The following is a 25331-nucleotide window of genomic DNA, read 5'->3' as shown; positions in this document are numbered from 1 at the left end:
GGACGCCCCTACGGTCTGTGCTGGGGGGGGGGGCCCTGCGCTCCTCTGCACCCCACTCCCTGCTGCGCCTCTGGGAAGAAGCGCTGTGGGGGGAAGCCCAGAGAGAGAGCGAGAGAGAGAGAGGTTCAAGTCCTGGTCGGTCTCGGGGCTAGCTGCTGTGTAGTGCGAGGCCAGGCGCTTGCACTCTCTGGGCCTCTTCGGTAGCCCGAGGGAGCCCCGCTAAGGTTTCTGATGACCTGGAATAGTGCATTCCCCTTCCTTCACTGCTGCTTTTACTCCCAGGATGCTGATTTGGATTACAGTACTCTTGGGGTTAACGCAGCAGCCCTCAGGAGTTGTTAAAACCTGGGCTTGACCTTGCCCTCTGAGTCTCAAGGGCCTGGAAGCCGGGCTGGTCCTGTTCCAGCCAGGGCTAGTGACGGCATGGAAGTGTGCATTCTCGCCAAGGATCCCATCGTTACAGTGTTTTAAAGGTATACACAAGCCTTTCTGACTTTCCCAGGGGTTTTCCTTTCTCACAGTGCTCACATCTTATTGGCGCTGAATATCACAACTTGATTTTAAAACTCACGACTGTACAATTGAGTCATTGAGATCCAGAAGGGAAAAGTGACTTAAGATCACACAGCTAACAAGGGACTGCTTTAGAATCACGTGCTCTGATTCCTAAGCTCAGTTTGTTTTGTTTTGGGTTTTTTTGTTGTTGTTGTTGTTTTGTTTTGTTTTGTTTTGGTTTGGTTTCTCTTGTTTTGGTTTCTCTTGCTTTGCTTTGTTTTTGTTTTGCTTGTTTGTTTGGATCTACCAGAGCTGGTTTTAGGAATCTTTTGTTGTTGTTGTTGTTGTATGTTGGAATTAGAGCATTTGTGCTGGTTAAGAGGAGGGATGTATGTTGTCGCTGCTCTTGAATGGCAGAGTGATTCTAAGCAAGATATCAGTGTCATTGTTGCTTAGAATAATGGAGGTTTTTACTAGGAAGTTAAAGGTTTCATTGTTCCTCTTGCAACTCTGCCCCAATAATTTTCCTCACCAGGAAATTTAGGTCCCATACATTTCGTTCGTTCTTTCTTTCTTCCATCGTTCGTTCATTCATTCAACAAATGGTTTTTTTCTTTCTCCTATGTGGAGTTGTGATTTCAAATTTTGCCCCTTTATCTGTTATTGTGACTTCTATGATGTTTGTTTATTTGTTAGAGGTTTTTGTTTGTTTGTTGCTTCTTTGTTCTAGAAATCAGAGAGGACAAGGGTAGAAGTGCAGTGTAATCTCTAACTTGGTTTTGGAGTGAAACAAACAGGTCAGCGTTAAAAAAATGGGTTGGAGTCCATTTTTGCATTGTCTGGATATGAACTCTTGAGGGTGGGTGGGCTACTCAATTTTGTGTCCCAGTTTTCTTTTCTTTTCTTTTTTAAATTATGTTGTTAGCCAACATATAGTATATCATTAGTTTTTGATATAGTGTTCAACAATTCATTTGTTGCGTATAACAACACCCCGTATTCATCACACAGCAGGTGTTGTGTCCCAGTTTTCTTAACTGTAAAATGAGGATAAGGAGAGTATATTTGATAGGATTGTTATGAGGATTTACTTATTTCATGTAATTCCTGCCACATATTAATGTTCAGTAAAAGTTAACTTCTTTATAATTCTTTATATCTCTATATATTCAGCTATATGGGAGTTGTTTTGTTTTCTTGGCATTAGGTGAAATGAAACCAGTTACTTTAGGTCTAGAACTGTCACAACTAGCTGGGTGGGCATGTGGAAAAAAGTTAATTGATATGAACTTAAAAAATTGTTCCTTGTACATGAATAATATATGTTGATTATAAAAACATTAAAAATGTCCTCAAAATTAGGTCCAACAAATCAAAGTACAGGGTTTGCTTCAAATGTGAGACTCATGATCACATTACAGACAACATACTAACTTTTTAGACTCAGTCACTGACCCTAGCAGGATCATACCAGGAGGAATAAATTGTGCTAAGCCTACTTGCCTTGCTGTTGCAAGGTTGAAGGTAGGAGGACTATGGATGAAAGCTGTTGGACCCTCACCAGAGATACGAACTCTATTAAGAACAATTGAGAGCCAAGTAAACAGGAGGCAAGTGCTTGGCTATCCCGGTACATAATGTTGACCATCAAGGTTGGCATGTCTCAATTTGAACCAGAGGGCATACACAGATAAAACCACAAATAGCAGTATGCTGCAATGAATTACAGTTTAGGTTGGAAAGATGCTCCCAGCTCCATACACACGTGACCAGTAACTCATCTCTCTGCATGTAGTTGACCTTGCTTGCTAGTGGTTTGGAAAAAGAGCAAACATACATAAATACATAAATAGTAGCTTCACGTTATCTACTGTTGTCTCTCCTGGATTGTATGAATGTCTTATTTGTCTTTATTTTCCTTTTGGTGCCTGTCAACATTTTGTACGTAATAAGCACCCAGTGGCTTTTAATGCTAAAATTCATACAGAGAAGGAGCAGGAGAGGCAGGAATTGCCTTGTTGGCGTTCAAGATAGGAGCTTTATAAAGCCTTGTAAGCAGAAGTAGAACGTCATTTATGTTAAAAAAAAAAAAATCCCCAAGCCTACAGCTTTTATCTTTTGCTGTTGGATAGTTTAAGTATCTGTAATTTGTAAATTCTTTATATCTCTTTATACTTCAATAAATAGTATTTCTCTTAGTTTTAGGAACAAAGAGATTTACAAATTGGTTAGCTACTGCAAAGATTTCTTTTCCTTTCTTTTTCTTTTTCTTTTTTTTTTAAACATTTATTTGTCAGAGAGAGAACACAAGCAGGGGGAGAGGCAGGCAGAGGGAGAAGGAGGCTCCCTGCAGAGCAAGGAGCCTGATGGACAAGAGTTTTTCAATAAAGATATTGGTGTTTTCACAGATGGAGCCAAACGAGTTGGTTCAGTAGGACTCTGACATTAAACGGGTTTAGATATACCATAAAGCAAAATCAAATGATAAACTTGGAAACATAATTGTATAAATCTACCATGACATGTTTAATACTGTCATTTAATACCATTATTATTAAAAGAATTCACTATTTTATCATATGACTTTATGTATGAAATACATTTGCTTAAAGAAATATTTTAAAATGCTTTTTGTACAAGAAATTTGTGCTCATTATAGGAAAGTGAAATATAAATCCCCTAAGACCTAATTCTCTCATGCAAAGTCATAATTGTCAACTTTTTGGTGTTAATATTAGCAGATTTTGTAAAAATACATATAATATTTATTTATTTGTATAAATACACATTTCCTTTTAAAAAATGGGAACATGTATGTTTTATAATTTATTCTTAACCATTATTGTGAACATATTAACAAAGTGATAAATATTGCTATACACAATTAAGTATATATATATATATTTTTTTTTTTTTTTTAAAGATTTTATTTATTTATTTGTCAGAGAGAGAGAGAGAGCGAGCACAGGCAGACAGAGGCAGAGGGAGAAGCAGGCTCCCTGCCAAGCAAGGAGCCCGATGTGGGACTCGATCCCAGGACGCTGGGATCATGACCTGAGCCAAAGGCAGCTGCTTAACCAACTGAGCCACCCAGGCGTCCCCACAATTAAGTATATATTAAGCTCATGTATTTATATTATTTTACCAGTTTCCCATTCTTAGACATCCAGGTTGTCTACTTTTATTTGTTTGTTTGTTTTTTAAAGTAATCTCATACCCAGTGTTGACCCAGACCCAGTTCAAGACCCAGAGGTCTTGAATTCAAGACCCTGACATCAAGAGTCAGATGCTCTACCGATGAGCCAGCGAGGTGCTGTAGGTAATCTATTTTTAAATATATAAAAAATGCAAAAGACATCTTTCCATCCATGATGCATTTTTTTGTGTGTGTGACTTTAAGATTTGATTCTTGGGCTTCAGTAGAATTAATGACTTTGGGGAGGGGAATAGGGAACTTCTGCTTTAACTGAGAAATACAGTATACAGGGAAAAACTCCACTATGTTTCAGTCTTAGCTCTATATTTAGTAGGTATTGAACTTAGGGAAAATTATTAACTACCCTCAACCTGCAGCAGGTTATTGTGACTCAGGATGCTCTGACCCTTGCATATTAAATAATTTAGCAGTAAAATCCTGAAACAGATGTTACCTAATAAATTGTTGGGAAGATCTGTGTTGTAGGAACATGCAGACTATCCTGGAATTTGCTGATGTATTTGGTTTTCTCTTGGGTCTAATTTTTGTATTAAAAAAAAAAAATGGTGACACTAAATCAGTGGTTTTTAACCGAGAGTGATTCCCTTTATTCAGGGGAAAACATGTATAGAAAAACATGGTTTACATAGGCAGGAGTTCCAATGGTTGAAGGTTAGATACAGGATGTTCAAATATTTTTAGGGTTCTCTCTGCCTTTCCCCGTGGTCCCGCCACTTTCCACTCTCCATTTGTTAGATTTGCTTTTTGCTGTATTGGTTTCAGTATCTGCCAGGATTTCTTCAAGTAGTAGGAGTGATAGTCTTACTGAGAGCCCCAGATTTTGATTGTCCTTACAATTCACACTGTTAGAAGAGAAGAGAACATCTTTTCCTGTGAGCTCTGACAAAAATCCTTGTGAGAACAATTATTGGCCAGCCTTGGATCCTGTGCCTAAACCAGTCATTGTGGCCAGTTGGTGGAATGCTCTGGCAATGGTTGTGCAGGATACTTATTTCTGGAAGTTTTGGTGCAGGGGTAAAGAGTGTGATGAGTGGTACTCTACCCAAACCAAATGGGATGGGTTTCCCCACTGGAGAGAGGGATTCCATTGTCAAAAGTAGAAAGAATATTGACCAGGTAAAACAAAACAGCTGTCTGGTAAAAATCAAGTACATAATATCCAAAGGGGTTAGTACAAGAATAAGTATTATTTAAAAGATACTATTGATTATTGCTTGAATATAGAAATTATTTTCTGACAAACCTTTGGGAAATTCCTTTAAATTAGGATCATTGCAAGTGATAAAAGCAAGCCTTATAACTATAAATGAGCCTTAAATTTAATTTCATTTGGGAGCTTTTATCTTTTGGATTCTTTTCAGGGCTTTTAATTTTCAAGTCCATACTTTCTATGCCTGAATAAAATATATATCACTTTGTTGGTAATAGTATTTATGTGATAGTTTGTGCTGTACAGGATTTAGGTTAATCTGAGTTATATGTGGTTATTTTTTTACATTATTTATAATAAATGTAATTAAATGTTATACAGCGTATTTTATAACAATCTGTACTTGTTAATTTCTTCTTATTCTAATAATTTCCATTATCTTATTAACTAAAATCTTTTTTAAAAATGATTACACTTAACCAAAATAGTGTATTTGAGGGATGGTATACATTAGTCTCTTTTGCCTAAGTTGTGTTACCTATTGTGTTATAAGTATCTTCAATTCTCTTTAGATTAATGCTTATACTACTTCATTCAAATGAATTCTTTACAAATGACTTGATTTCTGAGCATTTTGAAAGATATGCTGTTCTCAAAGAATACAGAAAATGGGTGAACTAAGGCTTAAAACAATCCTCAAGAAAACAGTATTTAATTAAAAACTATAATCATTCATTCACATATTCATTTATCAAACATTTATTGAACACCTGCTTGGTTTAAGATATTATTTTTGGCACTATGAGTACAAAGGTGATTAAAACCTGGGCCCTGCCCACAAAATGCTGTGGTCTTACAGACTGAACAGTGATCTTCAAACATTTTTCTCACTTATCTCTTAAAAGGATTTTGCAGATATGTATCCCTTTGTATATTTTGAAGTTGATATCTAGAAATTTTCCTGATAAGAATAAATAGTTCCAGAGTATGGTGTTTTCAGTGTGTTGTAAATATTGACATTTAAAACAAAAATTGCTAACAAAGTGTATCTTTTAAATGGAATCAGAATACCCTAGTAATTTGTTAGCCACTATCTCTGTTTTGAAAAATAAAGAGCTCTTACTTAACTGTCAGAAAGTTTACATTATTTTTATCTTCTTGAATTTGTATTTCAATTACACTTATTCCTCATAATTTTATCTTAATTTGTTTTCTTGAAATGTTTTGTCTTTATCGTATTTTTCTACAACAAAAAATGTCTAATGTTAAAACATGTCATTACAATTATTAAAGCACAGTTCAAAAGAATATCAATATGTTTCAAATTTCTAAAAAACATAAAATTTTATGGAAACATACCTGTTAATAACATGAGTGGTGCTTTCTCCCAGTTAAATATTAATTAGCATAATTAATAGTCCCTAATTGTATATTAATTATTGCTGCAGTATGAATAGTTTTGATATACCAATATTGCTCAATTCTTTGTAGACTTTTTACTTATGAGCCAAAAATAATATGTTGATTAACTATCAAAAATGTAATTTTTAGCTATCTATCAACTGACAACTCGATTATAGCCTTTTCAGCTTTGTTCATAGCAAAGAATTGGAAACCACATGACTTGCATGTAGGGTTGCTGACCTAGCCAGTAGAATCACTCCTGCCTCTGTTTCTGGGAGGTTCACTAAGAAGGCTCTACCAAAATTTATCAAATGGCTATGGTTATTTCCTCCCAAAGAGGCTGCTTGTCTAGTCTAATGTGCTCAGAAAGAGTTGATAAAATTAATCCTTCATTCATCAGACCTTTGCCAATACAGTCGGTTTTTTCTTTCTTTTTTTTTTAAGAAAATGCTTCTCTCACATGTTTAAATACTTTTTCATCAAATTTTAGTTTTTATAATTCAAAAAGATAATCTGTAACTATCAATTCAGTCATCTAACTTAGAGTTTCTGACAGAAAAAAGGTATTTTTCCTTTCAGTTCAAATGACTGTTAATATATATTTTAAGGAATGTTTTAAAAGCCACTGAAAGATCAATTGCCACATTTTATAGGCTGGATTACTAGATACAATAAAGACAAGAATAAAGGAATCTAGTAGTTACATGTTTAAATTACCTATTTCATAATATATGGTTGTGCAATTTTGTTCTTTAATATAATTTATAATAAGTAATGTAATAGCAGTTAAAATAAGTTACTTATGCAATGAGGACTGTGGTAGAAGGCATGGTATTGTTCTATTAAATGTGTAGTGAACTTTGTTTATGGGCTTTTGAGAACAGTTAAAGTCATGTATAAAAATCGGAAATAAATTAATCAGTTTTAGACCTCATGATCCAACTTTTGGCATTGTATTTAGTGACCTGAAAACTAACTGGTTCAGAAGCTAGTGTAGAACATTTTCATAATAAGAGTTAGAAAACAACCATTGTATAAGATGAGGAATGACTGTAATCGGAATGAATATTTCATGATGACATTTGAGAATAAATTTTTAACTACCTTTTTGAAAGATAAACGTCTGATCTGAAGGAAACATGTAAAAGTTTTCTCTGTGGTTTTTATCCAGTGTATTGTGAATAGTTCAGTAGTGTTGAAAACTATTTCAGTTACATGAAAATGGATCAGCATCAATATATGTACTGCTTCAAATGTTCAGAGGTGCCTTTGTGTGTGTGTGTTCATATGAAGAGTGTGTTCTCAAGATAAGTGTTGAGAAAAGCTGAAAAACAGCTTACCTTTAAGTATGTGAAAAACCAGTTTTTGAAGCTTTCTCTGCTTTGCAGTCTGAGCTCTCTCATCTTGGATTTTTTGACCATATAAACTCTCACTTCCCTACCCTGCTATGTTCTGTATATGACACAGGCCAAAACAAACCAGTCATTTTTAAAGCTACTCTTCACTTTTAGTAGGAATTTATAAGACATGGAAAAACTATTCCCAGGCAGGTGTATGTTAATTTGAATAATTTTTAAAAGAGACCTCTCCTAAACCATAATGTATTATGCCTCATTTGTTTAGTTCCCTGGAGCAATGCAACATCTACCGGAGAGAAATAAGTGGGAGGGCTCCTGAAAGGGCCTGTGGGAATGGAGAACCTGCAGGGCCAGTCCTCAGTCAAATCTGTGTTCAGGAGAACACCCGGAAGTGAGGATCTGGAAAACTGATCTCCTTGAGACTTCCATTCTCTATACCCTTAAAAAGCATGTACCCTAATTTAAAGACAATTATCGTAGTGGAATAATATAGTCAATAATTGTAATACAGTGTGAGAAACATGAACCAGATAGTATGCTAGCAGAAAGACAGGAATGGGATTCTTTTTTTTTTTTTTTTTAAAGATTTTATTTATTTATTTATTTGACAGACAGGGATTACAAATAGGCAGACAGGCAGGCAGAGAGAGAGAGAGGAGGAAGCAGGCTCCCTGCAGAGCAGAGAGCCCGATGTGGGGCTCGATCCCAGGACCCTGAATCATGACCTGAGCCAAAGGCAGAGGCTTAACCCATTGAGCCACCCAGGCACCCCAGGAATGGGATTCTTGATGGAGGTGGAGAGCATGCAGAAGGAAAAGTTAGGGAAAGTTCGATGGGGAGATGAGGATATTTGAGGAGTAGTTGTCTGAAGCAAGAGGGGTATGACAGATGTGGAAGACCTTTCAGGCCAGGGATAAAGCATCAGTCACTGAGATAAGAATGTAAGGGATAGAGCTGGTTAGAGTTGGTTGGAGAACATACAACAGAAAATCTTGAGTTCTGTTTTTCTGGTATTAAAGTTATCTCTGGAATATATAAATATCGTGTCCAGTAGCTTACTGATAGGTATGGAACTCGGGAGAGAAATCTGAGCCAAAGGAGACATTTAAGACTTAGTTGTACAGAGGTCGGGTTGGGACATTGGCATGGATAAGATGGTTTAGGAAAAGCCTAAACCATGGCAACAGAAGGTGGCCAGAAATATCAACATGGAGGCAGGAAGGACAAATGTCATTTTTCTCTTTGCCTGCAGCCAACATGACTAATTGATCCCTGTCCTGTTTCTTAAAAAGTCTAATTTCCATTGTGATTGCTTCTTTGGATTTTTTAGAAGCCTTTTGCTTGATTTCCAAATGTTCAGAAACTTTCCAGTTATCTTTTTGTTACTCATATTTAATTCCATTTTGATCAGAAAACATACTTTGTATGATTTCAGTCCTTTGAAATTTGTTAAGATTTGCTTTGTGATCCAGCCTAAGGTCTAGTTGGTGAATGTTTCATATGTATTTAAAAAGAATATGTATTCTGTCCTTGTTGGGTATAGCGTTCAGTAAAGGTCATTTATATTTAGCGGTTAATAGTGTTTTCAGATCTTCCTATCCCATTTTCCAATTGATCTTAGCCAAAGGCTGAGAAGTGATTATTCTTACTTTTCTCTCTTTCTATTTTTTTTTCTTGCTCTTCCATCAGCTACTGAGATATATTGAAATATCAAAGTATGGTGGTGGATTTATCTCGTTCTACTTTTAGTTCTGCAGTTTTGTTTCATGTTAGCTTACTCAGCTTACTCTTTGCTGGGTCACCATCATAGATTTGCTGTGTTCCTCCACAAAGGGTCACAGTCCTTTTTAGGAAGCTTTCTACTTACTCTCTCTGCTTGCGTTAGGCCCCTTGAGGCCTGGTGGTGGCAGTGGCTTTCTGTTACTGCTGGTCCCAGGACACTGAGCTATCCTTGCTGGTTTTCGTAAACTCTGCCCCACCTTCACAAATGGTTCTTTTATTCTGCTCTCCTCAGTTTCTCAGCTCGAATGTACCGTCTTTTTGTGGGCTCCTGATTGATAAATGGATATGTTTAGGAAAAACACTTCAGTCAGTAGGAAAATCCAGTGCAAAAACCTGAAATGAGTATGTGTCTGACATGTTCAAGGAATAGTTAGGAGACCAAGTGGCTGGAGTAGAATAATTTGGGAGGACACTGGCAGGAGATGAAGTAAGAGAGGAAATGGAGGAGCCGGATCAGTATAGCCCTTGGGCCATTGCAACAATGAAGATTGAGTGAGAACTTGCATTACTTGACTCCTATTTTATTTTGATCACCATGGCTGCTCTGTTGAGAATAAGCTTCAGGGTGCAAGAGTTGAGATACATCTGTCAGTGTGTAAGAGTTAATACTGTTTGAATGAGAAAATAAGTCTAAGTAACCGTAAACCTTTAATTGGCTTGGGTCAACATTGTGGTGATAGAGAATATGGTGAGAGGTGGACGATACTAGATATATCTTAAAGACAGAGTCCATGGGTTTTTCTGAGGAGGCTAGAGAGAAAAGTTAAGAATGTCTGCAAGATTTCTGGTCTGAACCCCTGGAGGGATTAAGCTGCCGTTAGCAGAACCGGGGAATACTGTGGGTAGAGCATATTTTGGTGGAAAAGTTTTGAGTATGTCAGGTTTAACATATTTTAGGCATCTCAGTGTCTGTTGGTATCCATGTTTGGAATTCTGCAGTCTGGGTTAGTGGAATAAATTTGAGAGCCAGGGATATGTTGCCTGAAAGGTGTAAGACTAGATGAGCTTATCCAGAAGAGGTGGTAGGTGGAATAGAAAAGAGGCCGGAAAAGAGGACGTTGAGGAGAGGAAGAGCGAGCAAGGAAGACCTGGAATCATGGTGAGGTAGGAAGGAAATGGAGGAGGAGAGGGAGCTGGGAGAGGGAGAGAAAGGGAGAAAGAGGTGGAATCCTCTGTGGTGTAAGTGTTGAAAGGAGGCAGGGCCCCGGTTTTTCCCTGCCAAGTCTGGGCAGCCGGGCTGTGGGTAGTAACCTAGGCTTGGCCAATGAAGTGCCCTGCCCAGGACTTTGAGTCACAAGGGAATGAGGCAGAATTTAGCACAGTTTACCTGTGGCAAGGTCCTTACTAGAAGATGGATCTCTAGACTAAAGATGAATCACGATTTCTGTAACTTAAAATAGTGTTTTCCCAACTTTTCTACAGGTCTGAAAAATAGCAAAATGAAATGGGGGAAAATGTTGTCCTCTGGTCGTGGCGTGCCTGGTGTGGATCTAGTGGTGCCGGGGTGGTGTCTCAGTGAGCCTGTCCTGGAGTGTGACTTTGTGTGACTGCTGTGTTTCTCCATTGCCTTCCCTGCCATGCTGTGGAATAGTTACTGAGACAGGGTCTCCTCAGTCACCCACGCTTCCTGTGAGCTCCCTCACATAACCGCTGTCACCGCACCTCCAATGACTTTTTTACTAAGCTAGTTTGAGATGGGGTTTCTGCTAGAGAAGTTATATGAAATAACTTGCGGGAACCACAGGTTACTTAGAGTCAAGATGAAATGAAGTAACATAAAGAATGTGTCTGTGACAATATTTGCCAAGTAGCCGGTATTCAATAAGTATTAGCTGATGTCTAGACTAATTTAGAGGAAAAGTCCTTTGATTTACACTCTAAACATACATGTTTTCTGTATTGGAAAGTATAAGTATACCTGTGTTTTACACGATGTTTTCTCTCAACTTGCCACGTAGCTGTAATACATTTATCTATAAAATATATATATATTTTTCAACAGGGTTACAGATTTCCTCACTTGTGAAGCCTCTGTCTCACATGGTTATTCTGGGAATGTATAAAGTACTTGGAAGATAGTAATCATTCAAAAAATGATTCAAAAAATGTTGGCTGCTTTGTTACTATTACAATGATTTAAGGCCTTAGTCACCATGTTACCTAACTAGCTCCCAGCTGGCAATGTTGAAAGTTGTGTTTTATACAGCTACTTTTTCTAAGTGTCATTCAGCCCTTTCTAAGTGAAGTCCCAGGTGCAGATGGGATCACTATATCTATTTTACTTTGGGGAGAGCAAAGCAGAGAGGGTTTGGTTTAGTCCTGCACTTTGGAAGACTGCCAGAAATTAATGTTACTTAAACAAAATTAGCACCAAGTAGAAGTGAGAACTTTTGCTTCTTTTGCTTGTTTCATGTAGGAAATCTTGGCATTATAGGCTGGGGCTTTCCTGGAAATATTGCATTTTTGGGTTATGTTGCTAGAAAACTTGAAGTTGTTTATAGTAAAAATAAGAACCTATAAGGATGTAAAAAGGTTATAATTTGTGTTAAAAGATGCCACCTTATGAATGTTTTGGATGATCTTAAGCAAAATGTATCCTTCTGTATTGTTGACTTTATTAGTATTGTTCTTAATGAGAAAATAAGGCTGGTTAATAAAATTCTGTTGTACTTCAGGTTTTTTTTGTTGTTGTTGTTGTTGTTGTTGTTGTTGTTTTTTTCCTAATGTAGGGTTTAAAATGTGAATTTTACCCGTGTTTCCCTTTTCCATTATACAACTTATACTTTGGATACAAGTTTTAGAGCATAGTGGTTGACATAGGCAGGTGTGTCTATGGGGCTGAACATAGGCAGAGGTGGGTACATTTCTATAGAGTCCTTCTCTGTAGGGCAGGGCAGTCATCATTGGGAAGGGCATAGTGTGTAGTTTTCTTGTCTCTTGTAATGGTGTGTTTCCTTATTCTCTTTTTAGGTGATACAGTTAATATTGGAGATGTATCCTACAAATTGAAAACTCCAAAGAGCCCAGAACTTGTGCCGCAGAACTACAGTAAGGAATAGTTATTTATTTATGAATGAATAGCTTTTAACTTTTCATTATGGGGATTTTCAAACATATGCAAAACTAGAAAAAAGTATAAACATGATGTACTTATCATTTATTTTGAACATTTATCCATGTATATCAATCTTTTAACTGAGTCCCATTTTTTGTTCTGGAGTATTTAAAACCTATCCCAGACATCCTATCACCTCACCCTTGAATATTTCAGTAAAACATTTTTTTGTGTACTATTCTTTCATTTTTTAAATTGGGATAAAATTTACATATAATAAAATGCACAAATCTTATGTATTCATTTTGATTAGTTTTGACAATTCTATAAAATTGTATAACTGCCAAGATTTACTTTCATCACCCCTGAATATTCTTTTTTTTTATTTCTTTTTTTTTTAATTTTCAGCATTAACAGTATTCATTGTTTTTGCACCACACCCAGTGCTCATGTAATCCGTGCCCTCTCCAATACCCACCACCTGGTTCCCCCAACCTCCCACCCTCTGCCCCTTCAAAACCCTCGGATTGTTTTTCAGAGTCCATAGTCATAAGCTGTTTAACTTTATAAGACACTGCCAAACAATTCTCCAAGATGGTCATGCTGTTTTACCCTTTGACCAACAGTGATGTTCTATATCCTTGCCAACATTGGAATTTCTAGTCTTTCCTTTTACTCATTCTACTAGGTATGAAATAGTAACTTGTGGTTTTTGTTTTATACCAGCTTTATTGAGATATAATTAATATACCATAAAATTTAACTTTTTAAAAAAATTTACCTTTTAAAGTGTAGAACTCAGTGGTTTTTAATATATTCACAGAGTTGTGCAACCGTGCCCCATCTAACTTTAGAACATTTTCATCACACCCAAAAGAAACCTCGTACCCATTAACAGTCACTCCTTGTTTTGACCTCCAACAACTGTATACACCACTCCTCCCACCCCAGCCTTTGGCAGTCACTAATGTATTTTCTGTTTCTGTAGATTTGCCTACTCTTAGTAGTTCATATAGATGAAATAATACTATATGTGGCCTTTGCATCTGACTTTTTTCACTTATTATGTTTCAAGATTCATCTGTGTTGTAGCATGTATCAGTACTGGATTCCTCTTATGACTAAATAATATTCCATGGTATGGCTCTATCACTTTTTGCTTATCTATTCATCAGTTGATAGACATTTGGTTCGTTTCGACTTTTAGGTTGTTACAAATGATACTGTTATGGGCATTCATATAAGTTTTTGGACAGACATCTGTTTTCAGGTTTTTTGGTTATGTGCCTAGTAGTGGAATTGCTAGGTCAGACAGTAACTCTATGTTTAACATTTTGTGGAATTATCAAACTGTTCTCCACAGAGGCCGCCCGGTTTTACATTCCCCACCTCGATGTCTGAGGCTTCCAGTTTCTCCACATCTTTACCGACGCTTACTACTGCCTTTTTATGATAGTCATTTTCACCAGTATGAAGTGGTTATCTTGTTGTGTTTTGCATCTCCCTAATGACTCACAGTCACTTGTTTGCTCAAAATCATGTCACTTCTTTTCTCAGAATTTCTTAAATGACTTCATACCTTAGGAACAAAGGTCACTCCTTACCTTTCTTGATCTAGTCTCAGCCTCATCTCCTGTTATTCTCCTTCCTTATTTCCAGTCACTGGACACAAAATAGATAATTTTTTGTTCACTCTTCAGATTCTTCCACTAGACTATGTGCTCCTTGAAGGAAAATACCGCACTTTCATCTAATGTAAGTTTCCAGTGACTCTTCTAAATGACTCTGCCATCTGTCCTCTCCACTCTGTCTCACTTTTCTTTTACTGTATTTTTTTTAGGTATTTTCTCAGTAGTCACTCTAGAGACTACAATTGACAATTTACCTTGAAACAAACTTGTTCCTATTAATAATAACTTAATTTCAATTGTGTACAAAAACTTTGCTCTAAAATAGCTCTCTTCCCTTCTACTTCCTTTTTGCTATTATTGTCATCCAAAATATATCTTTATATGTTAAAATCTATCACCACAATTTTGTATAATTACCATTATATGAAGTTGTCTTTTAAATCCGAAGAAAGCAAATAAAAATATGTTTATCCTGTCTTTATCTTTACATATGTAATGACCTTTACTAGTATTCTTTGTTTCTTTGTGTACATTTGAGTTCCTGTCTAGTTTGCATTCATTTCAGCTTGAGGGATGGAATTCTTTTAGTATTTCTTGTAGGGCAGATCTACTAGTGATGAATTCTCTCAGTTTTGGTTATGTGGAAATTTCTTTTTTTTTTTTTAAGATTTTGTTTATTTATTTGGCAGAGCTAGAGAGCACAAGCAGGGAGAACAGCAGAAGGGGAGGGAGAAGCAGGCTCCCTGCTGAGCAGCGAGCCCAAAGTGGGGCTCGATCTCAAGACCCTGGGATCATGAACCGAGTTGAAGGCAGATGCTTAACCATCTGAGCCACGCAGGCACCCCTAGAAATTTCTTGATTTTACCTTTGTTGGTAAAATAATAATTTTATTATTATTCTTAATTTTACCTTTCTTGGCTAATAGGTTTTTTTCCCCAGCACTTTGAATATGTCATCTTACTGGCCCTGGCCACCATAGTTTATGATGAGAAATCAGTTATTAATTTTATCAAGAATCCCTTCTAATGATAAGCCACTTGTCTTCACTCTCAAGATAGTCCATTTATCTTTGTCTTTTGATAGTTTGACTGTGATGTGGCTAAGTGCGGTCTCTTTGAGTTAGACTTATTTGGAATCCATTGAGCTTCTTGAATGTGCATACTAATGTTTTCCATTAATTTGAGGAAGTTGTTTTGTAATCATTCTTCATTCTTAGTTCTTCCCTTCTTTTTTTGTTTTTTAAAGATTTTATTTATTTATTTATTTGTCAGAGAGAGAGAGCGCACGCACAAGCAGGCAGAGTGACAGGCAGAGGCAGAGAGAAGCAGGCTCCCTGCCGAGCAAGGAGCCCGACGTGGGACTCGATCCCAGGATCTTGGGATCATGACCTGATCTGAAGGCAGCAGCTTAACTGACTGAGCCACCCAGGCGTCCCAGTTCCTCCCTTCTTTCTGTCTTTCTGGGACTCTCATTTTGGGTGCGTTAATACACTAGATGGTGTCCCGTAGTTTCTGAGGGCCTGTTAATTTTTCTTCATTCATTTTTGTTTCTGTTTCTTAGACTGGATAATGTCAGTTAACCTATTTAAGTTTGCTGATTACTCTGTCCCCCACGTCTGTTGTTGAGCCCCTTTGGTGATTTTTTTTTTTTTTCAATTCACTTATTGTAGTTTTTGACTTTAGAATTTCTCTTTGAATCTTTTTTATAATTTCTGTTTCTTTATTGATATTTTCTAGTGAGATATTGTCATACTTTAAGTTGTTAGACTTTTTGGGGGGTTCTTTGAACATATTTATAAAAGCTAATTTAAAGTATTTTCTACTGAGTTCATTGGCTTCCTCAAAGATAGTTTATTGACTGCTTTTTTCTTCTGTGTATGCTATAATTTCCTATTTCTTTGTGTTTCGTACTTTTTTTTTTTTTTTTGAAAAGAAGACCTATTAAATAGTATAATTTGACAACTCTGGGCATCAACTTCCTTCCCTTGCCTAGGGTTTGATTTCGCTCTAGTTGTTTGTTTAATGACATATGTAGACTGTTTCTCTGAAATCTGTACTCTTCGTCATATGCAGCCACTGAAGTTTCTGCTCAGTTAGCTTACTGGTCTGCCAGTGATGGTACAGAGATTTCTTAAATGCCTCAAACAAATCTCTTCTCCCAATTTTTGACCATGGCCTGTGTGTGCATGTTGGACAAGATTTCCAACAAAGCTCCAGAGGCAGCTTATAAGTCTGTCTTCCTCCTTGTGCAAAGCTTCAGTGTCAGCCAGAGGTGAGCCATTAGGCCCTTCTCAGAACTTTCCCAGACATGTTCATGGCCTTCTAGATTCCTAGACATACACTGCAGTTTTTCAGGCCTTCCTTTGGACATCTTATTCCCAGTTTTTCCTTTTAAGTTGTTTGTTTGTTTTTTGGTCATCCTTTTGTTAGTTCCAACTGGTTTTAGTGCCTCAGGCAGCTGTGATGTTAAACAGTTGTTAAATTTTTTTTTTTTTTTTTTTTTTTGTACAAACACCCTGGGGTAGTGTTGTTTATACACTGGGAGCTCTGAGTGGGTCAAATGAAGTCGAATTCTAAAAAAAGGAGCTTTTCAGGGAGCTGTTAGAGGAGTCGAGTAGGGATAGTTTTCTAGGGCCAGGAGGATTAGGAAGCTGCAACCCTGTTCTGTCCCGTTCAGTGGTTGCCAGCCTGCTGGTTTGCACCAACATTGTGGGTGGTTGGTATCAAGATTACTCCAGAGCTGGGGAGAGAGGTGGGAACAGGACAAAGACCACAAAACTTACAGTTCATACAAGGTTCACACATTTTTCTTGGATTAATGCTTGTTAGATTGTTGAAAGTCTCTTGTTAATTTCTAGAGTTCTGAAAAAATGAATTTTGACAATTTTTGCCGGTGTTGCTATTGCTTTTATGGAGGAGTGGATTTTCAGAGGTCCTTGCCTTGCTCTACCAGTAGTGCACGTTTAGTTTACATGTCCCTGATGAGTATGATGTTCAATTTATTTTCCCATGCTTATTGGTTATTGATATATCTTTTGTGATGTATCTGTTAAAATATTTTGCTTATTTAAAAAAGCGGATTTTGCCTATTTATTGTTGACTTGTAAAACTTCTTCGTATACTCTAGACACAAGTTCTTTGTCATATATATGTATTATGAATACTTTTTTTCAGTCTCTCCCTCACCTAATCATTTTCTCAGTGTTATCTTTTAGTTGGCAGAGGTTTTGATTACATAGAGTTTATTTTTTATTATGTTTAGTGCTTATTATGTCTTAGAAATCTTTGCCTACCTCAAGGTTGTGAGGATAGTCTGTTTTTTTTTTTATTTTTTAAAAATTTTTATTTATTTGACAGACAAAGATCACAAGTAGACAGAGAGGCAGGCAGAGAGAGAGGGGGAAGCAGGCTCCCCACTGAGCAGAGAGCCCAATGTGGGGCTCGATCCCAGGACCCTGGGATCATGACCTGAGCTGAAGGCAGAGGCTTTAACCCACTGAGCCACCCAGGCACCCCTAGTCTGTTTTTTTTTTTCTAAGAACTTTATAGTTCTGTTTTATTTTAAAGGGGTAGGTCCGATTTTAAAATTTAGTTTGAAAAATTTTTGACTTTTTTTTTCAATAATGTAGCCTTTATTATGCTTTAAATATCTGTAGAGTCTGTATTGCTAGTCCCTCTTTTATTCCTAATATTAGAAATGTGCGGGTTTTTTCTTTCTCTTTTTAAGTGGTCTTACTAGGGATTTATCAGTAATAAAAATAGCTTTTCATTATTGATTTTTCTCTATTGTTTATCCATTTGTTATTTCACTGATTTCCATTCTTTAATACTTCCTTTCTTTTATTTACTTTGATTCCTATTCTTTATCTGACTATTTAAGGTAGAGGTTCAGATTATTGTTTTTGCCCCTTTTTTTCCTGATTTAATTGTCCAAAGCTATAAATTTCCATCTAAACTATGCTTTAGCTCTACCTCACAAATATTGATATCTTAAGTTTTCATTATTCCATTCAAGACATTTCTATGGGTCACAGATTTTTTCTTTATTTAGAGGTATGTTTGCTTCATTTTCAGTATTTGGTTTGTTTTTCTTTATCTTACAGTTACTGATTTCTAATTTAATATTAAGGTCAGAGTATCTAATTTAATACCATTATGATCAGGGAACATATTCTCTAGAGTTCCAGTTCTTTGAAATTGAAATTATTGAGACTTAATAATCAGCATTAAGGGCTCTGTTGGTGAGTGTTTCATGTCATCTTTGAAAAGAATTAGTATTCTGCTGATGTTGGGTGGTGTTGTCTGTAAATATTAATTAGGTCTGTATTGACAATATTGTTCAAGTCCTTTATGTTTTTACTGATTTTATCTGCCTCTTCAATCAGTGGCTGATAAAGTGGTGCTAAAACATTCTATTATGATTGTTGATTATAGATTTGTTGCTCTTTATTCTACTAGTTTTTATTTTGTGTATCTGAAAACTCTCTATAGGTATGTACACACTTTTAATTGTTATGTCCTTTTTATGAATGGCCCATTTTATTATTATGCAATGCTGTCATTGTCTGGTAACAGTTTTTCTTCTTAAAGTTTATTTTGTCTGATAGTAATGTAAACCACACCATCTTTCTTGTGCTAAGTGTTTGTATGATATGCTCTCTTTCATTCTTTTACTTTGAGCTAGTCTGTGCCTTTATATTCAAGTGTGTCTTATGAACAGCTTATTTATCCATTCTTACAAGCTCTTTCTTTGAATGGAATGTTCAACTCATTTATATTTAATATAATTATTGATGTAGATGTGCTTATGTCGACCAACTTGATTTTTTTGCCTTTTTGTCCTCTTTATATTTTTATATACATTTTTTATTATCTTCTTTTCAGAGATAATTTTTCCATTTTGTCTCTTCCATTGGCTCTCTAGTTATGCCTCTTTTTCTAGTGTGGTTTGTCCAATAGAACTTCTTGAAGTGATGGGTATGTTCTATATTTGTGCTGTCCAGTATAACAGGAACTAGCCACATATGGTTATTAACCATTCAGAGTGTGACCATTGCAGTCAACAAGGAAAATAATTTTAGATTTTATTTAATTTTTGTTAATTTAAACATTTAAATAGTGACATGCGACTAGTGGGTACTCTGTTGAACAGTGATTCTCTAGGGATTATAATATACATCTTCAACTTACCATAGACTACTTTTAAGTAATAGATCTGTTTTAGGGACAATGTGATAACTTTTCAACACTATACTTTCATTTACCTCTCATAACCTTGCTTGGTAGTCTTGCTATCGCATATTTTAATTCCATAAATGCTAAAAAAATCACAATATTGTTATTTTTTACTTTAGGCAATTAGTGGAATTTTAAATTAAATATATATGTATAAAATGGAGGGGTTTTTTTAAGATTTTATTATTTATTTGACAGACAGAGATCACAAGTAGGCAGAGAGAGAGAGAAAGAGGAGGAAGCAGGCCCCCTGCTAAGCAGAAAGCCCTATACGGGGCTCGATCCCAAGATCCTGGGATCATGACCTGAGCCGAAGGTAGAGGCTTTAACCCACTGAGCCATCCAGGCGTCCCAGAGATGATTTTTAAAGTTTTTAATATCTACCCATGTTTTATGCTGCTTTTCATTTCTTCCTGCAGATTCAGACATTCATCTGAAAGCAGCATTTCCCTTCAGCCAGAAGAGTTTCTTCTAGCACTTCTTTTTAATAGGCTTGTGATAGGAATTCTATCATGTGTTGTCTTTTTTTTTTTTTTTTAATATTTTACTTATTGATTTTGAGAGAGAGAGAGAGAGAGCATGAGCAGGGGGTTGGGCAGAGAAAAAGAGAAAGAGAATCTCAGCAGACTCCCTGCTGGACACAGAGCTGGAAAGGGGCCTGTGTCTTAGGACCCTGCCATCAGGAGCAAAGGTGAAATCAACAGTCAGTTGTTTAGCCAACTGAGCCACCCAGGCACCCCTCTTTTTTTTTTTTTTTTTTTTTTTTTTAATTAAGCTCCACACCCAATGTGGGGCTCAAACCCACAACCCTGAGATAAGAAGAGTTGCATGCCCTCCTGACTGAACCAGCCAGGGGCCCCTCATCTGTTGTCTATCTTGACATGTTTTTATTTCACTTCCCCCCTCACTGGAAATGGAATGCCACTTTTTTATTCTGTTTTTTGTTTTGTTTTTTTTTTAGTCCTTTAAAGACATCATTTTATTGTCTTCTGGTTTCTTTTTTTTTTTTAATTTTATTTTTTATAAACATATAATATATTTTTATCCCCAGGGGTACAGGTCTGTGAATTGCCAGGTTTACACACTTCACAGCGCTCACCATAGCACACACCCTCCCCAATGTCCATAACCCCACCCCCCCACTCCCCTCCCCCCATCAACCCTCAGTTTGTTTTGTGAAATTAAGAGTCACTTATGGTTTGTCTCCCTCCCAGTCCCATCTTGTTTCATTTACTCTTCTCCTACCCCCTTAACCCCCCATGTTGCATCTCCTCTCCCTCATATCAGGGAGATCATATGATAGTTGTCTTTCTCCGATTGACTTATTTCGCTAAGCATGATACCCTCTAGTTCCATCCACATCGTTGCAAATGGCAACATTTCATTTCTTTTGATGGCTGCATAGTATTCCATTGTGTATATATACCACATCTTCTTTATCCATTCGTCTGTTGATGGACATCTAGGTTCTTTCCATAGTTTGGCTATTGTAGACATTGCTGCTATAAACATTCGGGTGCACGTGCCCCTTCGGATCACTACATTTGTATCTTTAGGGTAAATACCCAGTAGTGCAATTGCTGGGTCATAGGGTAGTTCTATTTTCAACATTTTGAGGAACCTCCATGCTGTTTTCCAGAATGTCTTCTGGTTTCTATTGTTTCTAATAAAAAGTCTGCTATCGTTTTTGTTGTGCCCATAGTTGTTATTTGTCCTTTTTCTCTATCTACATTAAAAATTCTTCTTTTTATCTCTTACTTTTTTTTAATGAGAAGTTTGGCTTTGACGTACATAGGTATGTTCTTTGAATTTATTTTCTTTGTTTTGTCTGAGTTCTTAAGTCTCTGGGTTAATTTGGAAATTAATTTGGAATATTAATTGGAAGTTAATTTGGAAAATTCTTGGCCATAATTAATAATTCTTGGCCTGATTTTCTTTTCAGCTTTGTGCAGTCTTAGTTTCCTCTTTTCAGGCGATTCATTCATTTCTATTAATACATTTTTCATTTTTACCTCCATTCACATTTTCTTTATATTTTCCATCTCTCATGCTTGAATACATTCATATTGTCCTCCTTTTGCACTAGATATTTTAACATATTTTTCATGGTCTGATAATTCCAGCATCTAGGCCACTTTTAGAACTGCTTTTATTGATTTTTTGAGTATGGGTCACATTTTTTAAAAATTTTTGAATTTTTTTATAAACATATAATGTATTATTAGCCCTAGGAGTAGAGGTCTGTGAATCACCAGGTTTACACACTTCACAGCACTCACCATAGCACATACCCTCCCCAATGTCCATAACCCCACCACCCTCTCCCGACCCCCCTCCCCCCAGCAACCCTCAGTTTGTTTTGTGAGATTAAGAATCTGTTATGGTTTGTCTCCCTCCCTCCCGATCCCATCTTGTTTCATTTATTTTTTTCCTGCCCCCCAAACCCCCCACGTTGCATCTCCACTTTCTCATATCAGGGAGATCATATGATAGTTGTCTTTCTCCGATTGACCTATTTCACTAAGCATGATACCCTCTAGTTCCATCCACATCATCGCAAATGGCAACATTTCATTTCTTTTGATGGCTGCATAGTATTCCATTGTATATATATATACCACCTCTTCTTTATCCATTCATCTGTTGATGGACATCTAGGTTCTTTCCATAGTTTGGCTATTGTGGACATTGCTGCTATAAATATTCGGGTGCAGGGGCCCCTTGGATCACTACGTTTATATCTTTAGGGTAAATACCCAGTAGTGGATCACATTTTCTTGCTTCTCTGTTTGTCTCATAATATTTTATTGTATGCCAGGCATTGTATATAAAAGAATGGTAGAGACTAAAGTAAATGATATTTACCCAAAAAAGGGCATGCCTCTTCATCTGCTAAGTCCCATGTTTGTGGGGGTGGGCACTGGAGGAAGAATGCAGAGTCAGACCAATATATGCTTAAGCTCTGACTGGGCTTTGTTGTAGATTAGTTAGATTCTACTTATCTCTACCTTCAGAGGTACTGAGGAAGAGATCAGGACTTTCTCTTTAGTAATGTCTGGCATGTGAATTCTGGTGAGATTCCAGAGCTTTCTTTATGCTTTATAGCTGAATTTCCAGCGCTACAAACCATGGCTCATCTCTCTTTGCTTTATGGCTGAGTTTTTGGATTACTCGGGAGTTTTGCCCTTTAGTCCTGCATTCTCCTTTCTCCAACCCAGATTTCTCTTTATGCTGTTGCCCTTCTCCAGCCTCCAAAGGCCATATCAATGAAGGCCAAGTGTGCCACAGAGGAATTTATCTTAGCTCTTCTGCCCTAACATGGTTAATGAGAACTGCTGCTTTATATGGTATAAAGACGTGAAGTGCCTTGAAGGGATTTCTGTTGCCTTTTCTGTCCCACCCCCAGGCTTCACTGGGTTGTTGCCTTGTATTAACAAAAGGTGCAGTATGCTTCAGGAAGAATCTGTCTCAGTTCTTGCCCTTTGTCTGGTTTTTAGTGTGTACCCCTGTGTACTCAGTAAAGACCAGTGGGGAAGAGTTAGTGGGTAGGTGCCAATTCCTCTGTGACTGAGACTTTTCAGTAGATGAGTTCATCATCTCAGCTCGTGTGTGGCCATTTTAGGTTTGTTGGAAGTTCAGCTTGCTTCTCTTGATACACCTATGGCGGATTCTTCCTCCTCCTACCATTCTGCCCAGGATGTACGTTAGCTGTGCATCTCTTCTCTCCTTGAAAATGCTCATTAATTTCTAGAATTTAGTTCATTCAGGTTTCTTTGAATTCTTAGCTGTATGGTAGGTTTTAAGAAATTGTGATTTTTACAGATTAACTGCCTTGTTCTTATTGTCAGGTTGAAAGTAAAATTCTCTTCAGTTCTCTTCTTCCTAACTAGAAAGTTAGGGGAGTCAGGAGCATTTATTTCTAGTGTTCATTATTTAATGGTTATGCCTAATCATATTATTGTAATTGATAGGTAATCTTTTCTGGGGGTGAGACTAGGGACTTAAATCTTCAATAAGTTGTTATATTTACCTAGAGAAACTTAACAAAGTAGATTTAGAACACCTTACATGATGATTTTTTTCCCGATTTCTGGACCTTTTTTTTTTTTTATTACGAATGTAGCTAACTTTTATAACGAACTTTGGAAGTGAGGAATAATAACCACTCTTGATAGACAGTAGGAAAACCATTACATAGCTTGTGTTCTGTATGGAAGCATCTATTTGGAGGGAAAAGGATATGTTTGAGATTTTGTATGTACTATTTCCTAGATATGGATTTCCCTTCCTTCCTTCCTTCTCCTCATCTTCCTCCTCCTCCACCTTCTTCTATTTCTGTAGTCATTTAACTGCTCTGATTTTCTTGCCAGTGTAGGAACAATCATTTCAACCTTATGGATATATTTTAAGGATTGAATCAGATAGCCTGTGTAAAATGAGTAGGATAATGCCTGGGACGTAGTGCTCAATAAATATGAGTCCCTGACACAACCATTTCCTCAGTCTCCTGATTCTGTTCCTTCTTACTTCCCATTGTCCCATCCTTGTAACACTGTTGAACATGGTTAATACTGAGGGCTGCTATAATTCTGCTTAAAAGATATGTTAAAAACATTTTCGTCTTCATTCAGTCTTACTTTTAAAAAATGAATCTGGAGGGGCACTTGGGTGGCTCAGTTGGTTAAACAACCAACTTTTGATTTTGGCTCAGGTCGTGATCTCAGGGTTATGAGACTGAGCCCCACGTCAGGCTCCATGTTGGGCGTACAGCCTACTTGGGAATCTTCCTCTCCCTTTCTCCTGCTTTCTGTCTCTCTAAAAAATAAAGAATAAATCTGGAATCTTCTCTAGATTTGATTTTGAATTTGTCCTTAGTTAGGTTGTTTCCAGGATCACACATGGTGGCAGTAGGCTCTTCAAAAAAGCTTCAATTTTCTTTCAAAGATAAAACTTTGAAACAATATGTTTTTATAGTGTTAAAAACACTATAGTGTTTTTATATTGTTATATATGTATTTTTTATATAGTTTTATATATAGTTTTTGTATAGTGTTAAAAACATAGTGTGGAAAGAATATTGGCCTTTCAAGCTTTACCTAGACATGAATCATAGTCATTGCTTGACTACTGTCAGCAGGGGATAGCACTATTCTTCCCTTCTTTTAACAACTAAGATGGCACTGTCTCTCTCCTATTGAGGGTCTGCTAAAATATTTTATCATAGCTATAGATGCTTAATCATTTGGGAACTGGGGATCTTATTAAGTGAGAGAATGTATAATAAGACTATACCAGCTTTAAGGATTCAAGGGATCCTAGTAACAATATCAATTTTAAGACTTACAAACATATGCTTTGAATGAATATATTTTCATATTTTGCAAATGACTGGCAGAGAGGCAATATAGCAGTAGTTCGCTTAGGTCAAGTTCCATGTGTAAAAGGTATCTGTTTTTAAATATAGAAAGACTCAAATATTTTGTCACCAAAAAACCCCAGAAAAGCAAATGAAGAAAAACCCTCAACATATTCTGTTTTCAAAGAATTTTTTTTTTTAAATTTATTTTTTTTGACAGAGAGAGAGAGAGAGCTCACAAGTGGGCAGAGAGGCAGGCAGAGGGAGAGGGGGAAGCAGGCTCCGACCAAGTGGAAAGCCCGATGCACAGCTTGATCCCAGGGCCCTGAGACCATGACCTGAACTGAAGGCGGAGGCTTAACCCACTCAGCCACCCAGGCGCCCCAACATTTTCTGTTTTAACATACTTTGAATTTCTGTTGCTGTTTTCAGAAATCTCTCATGCAATTAAAAATTTTCATTTCTTTTATGTTTAGGTGTTAGTAGCTTACCCTTTGTAATTTATCAGAAAAGAGTTTATATTGAAAGCAGTTGGATGGTGTATAGACTTTGGTTTGCTTTTTCTGTGCTTGTCATGCATTCATCATTGTTCCCACCATATTCATAATAATATAAGTATCCTTAGGTATATTATTGTTTGTATATCAAA

General features: G+C 36.7%; 1 protein-coding gene across 1 annotated transcript in view; it reads left to right on the top strand.

Annotated features, from left to right (window-relative positions):
• Positions 1-25331, top strand: part of VWA8 (von Willebrand factor A domain containing 8) — a 329596-nt gene that overhangs the window by 269 nt on the left and 303996 nt on the right. Inside the window, exon 2 of the mRNA XM_032873943.1 lies at positions 12377-12454. Coding sequence (XP_032729834.1) covers positions 12377-12454 — 78 coding nt within the window. The remainder of the gene's footprint in view (positions 1-12376; positions 12455-25331) is intronic.

Source organism: Lontra canadensis, unplaced genomic scaffold (genome assembly GCF_010015895.1).
Source record: "Lontra canadensis isolate GAN:19392208 unplaced genomic scaffold, GSC_riverotter_1.0 scaffold51, whole genome shotgun sequence".
Lineage (NCBI taxonomy): Eukaryota > Metazoa > Chordata > Mammalia > Carnivora > Mustelidae > Lontra > Lontra canadensis.
Note: the sequence above shows the minus strand (reverse complement) of the source record. Positions and strands in the feature narration are given on the sequence as shown.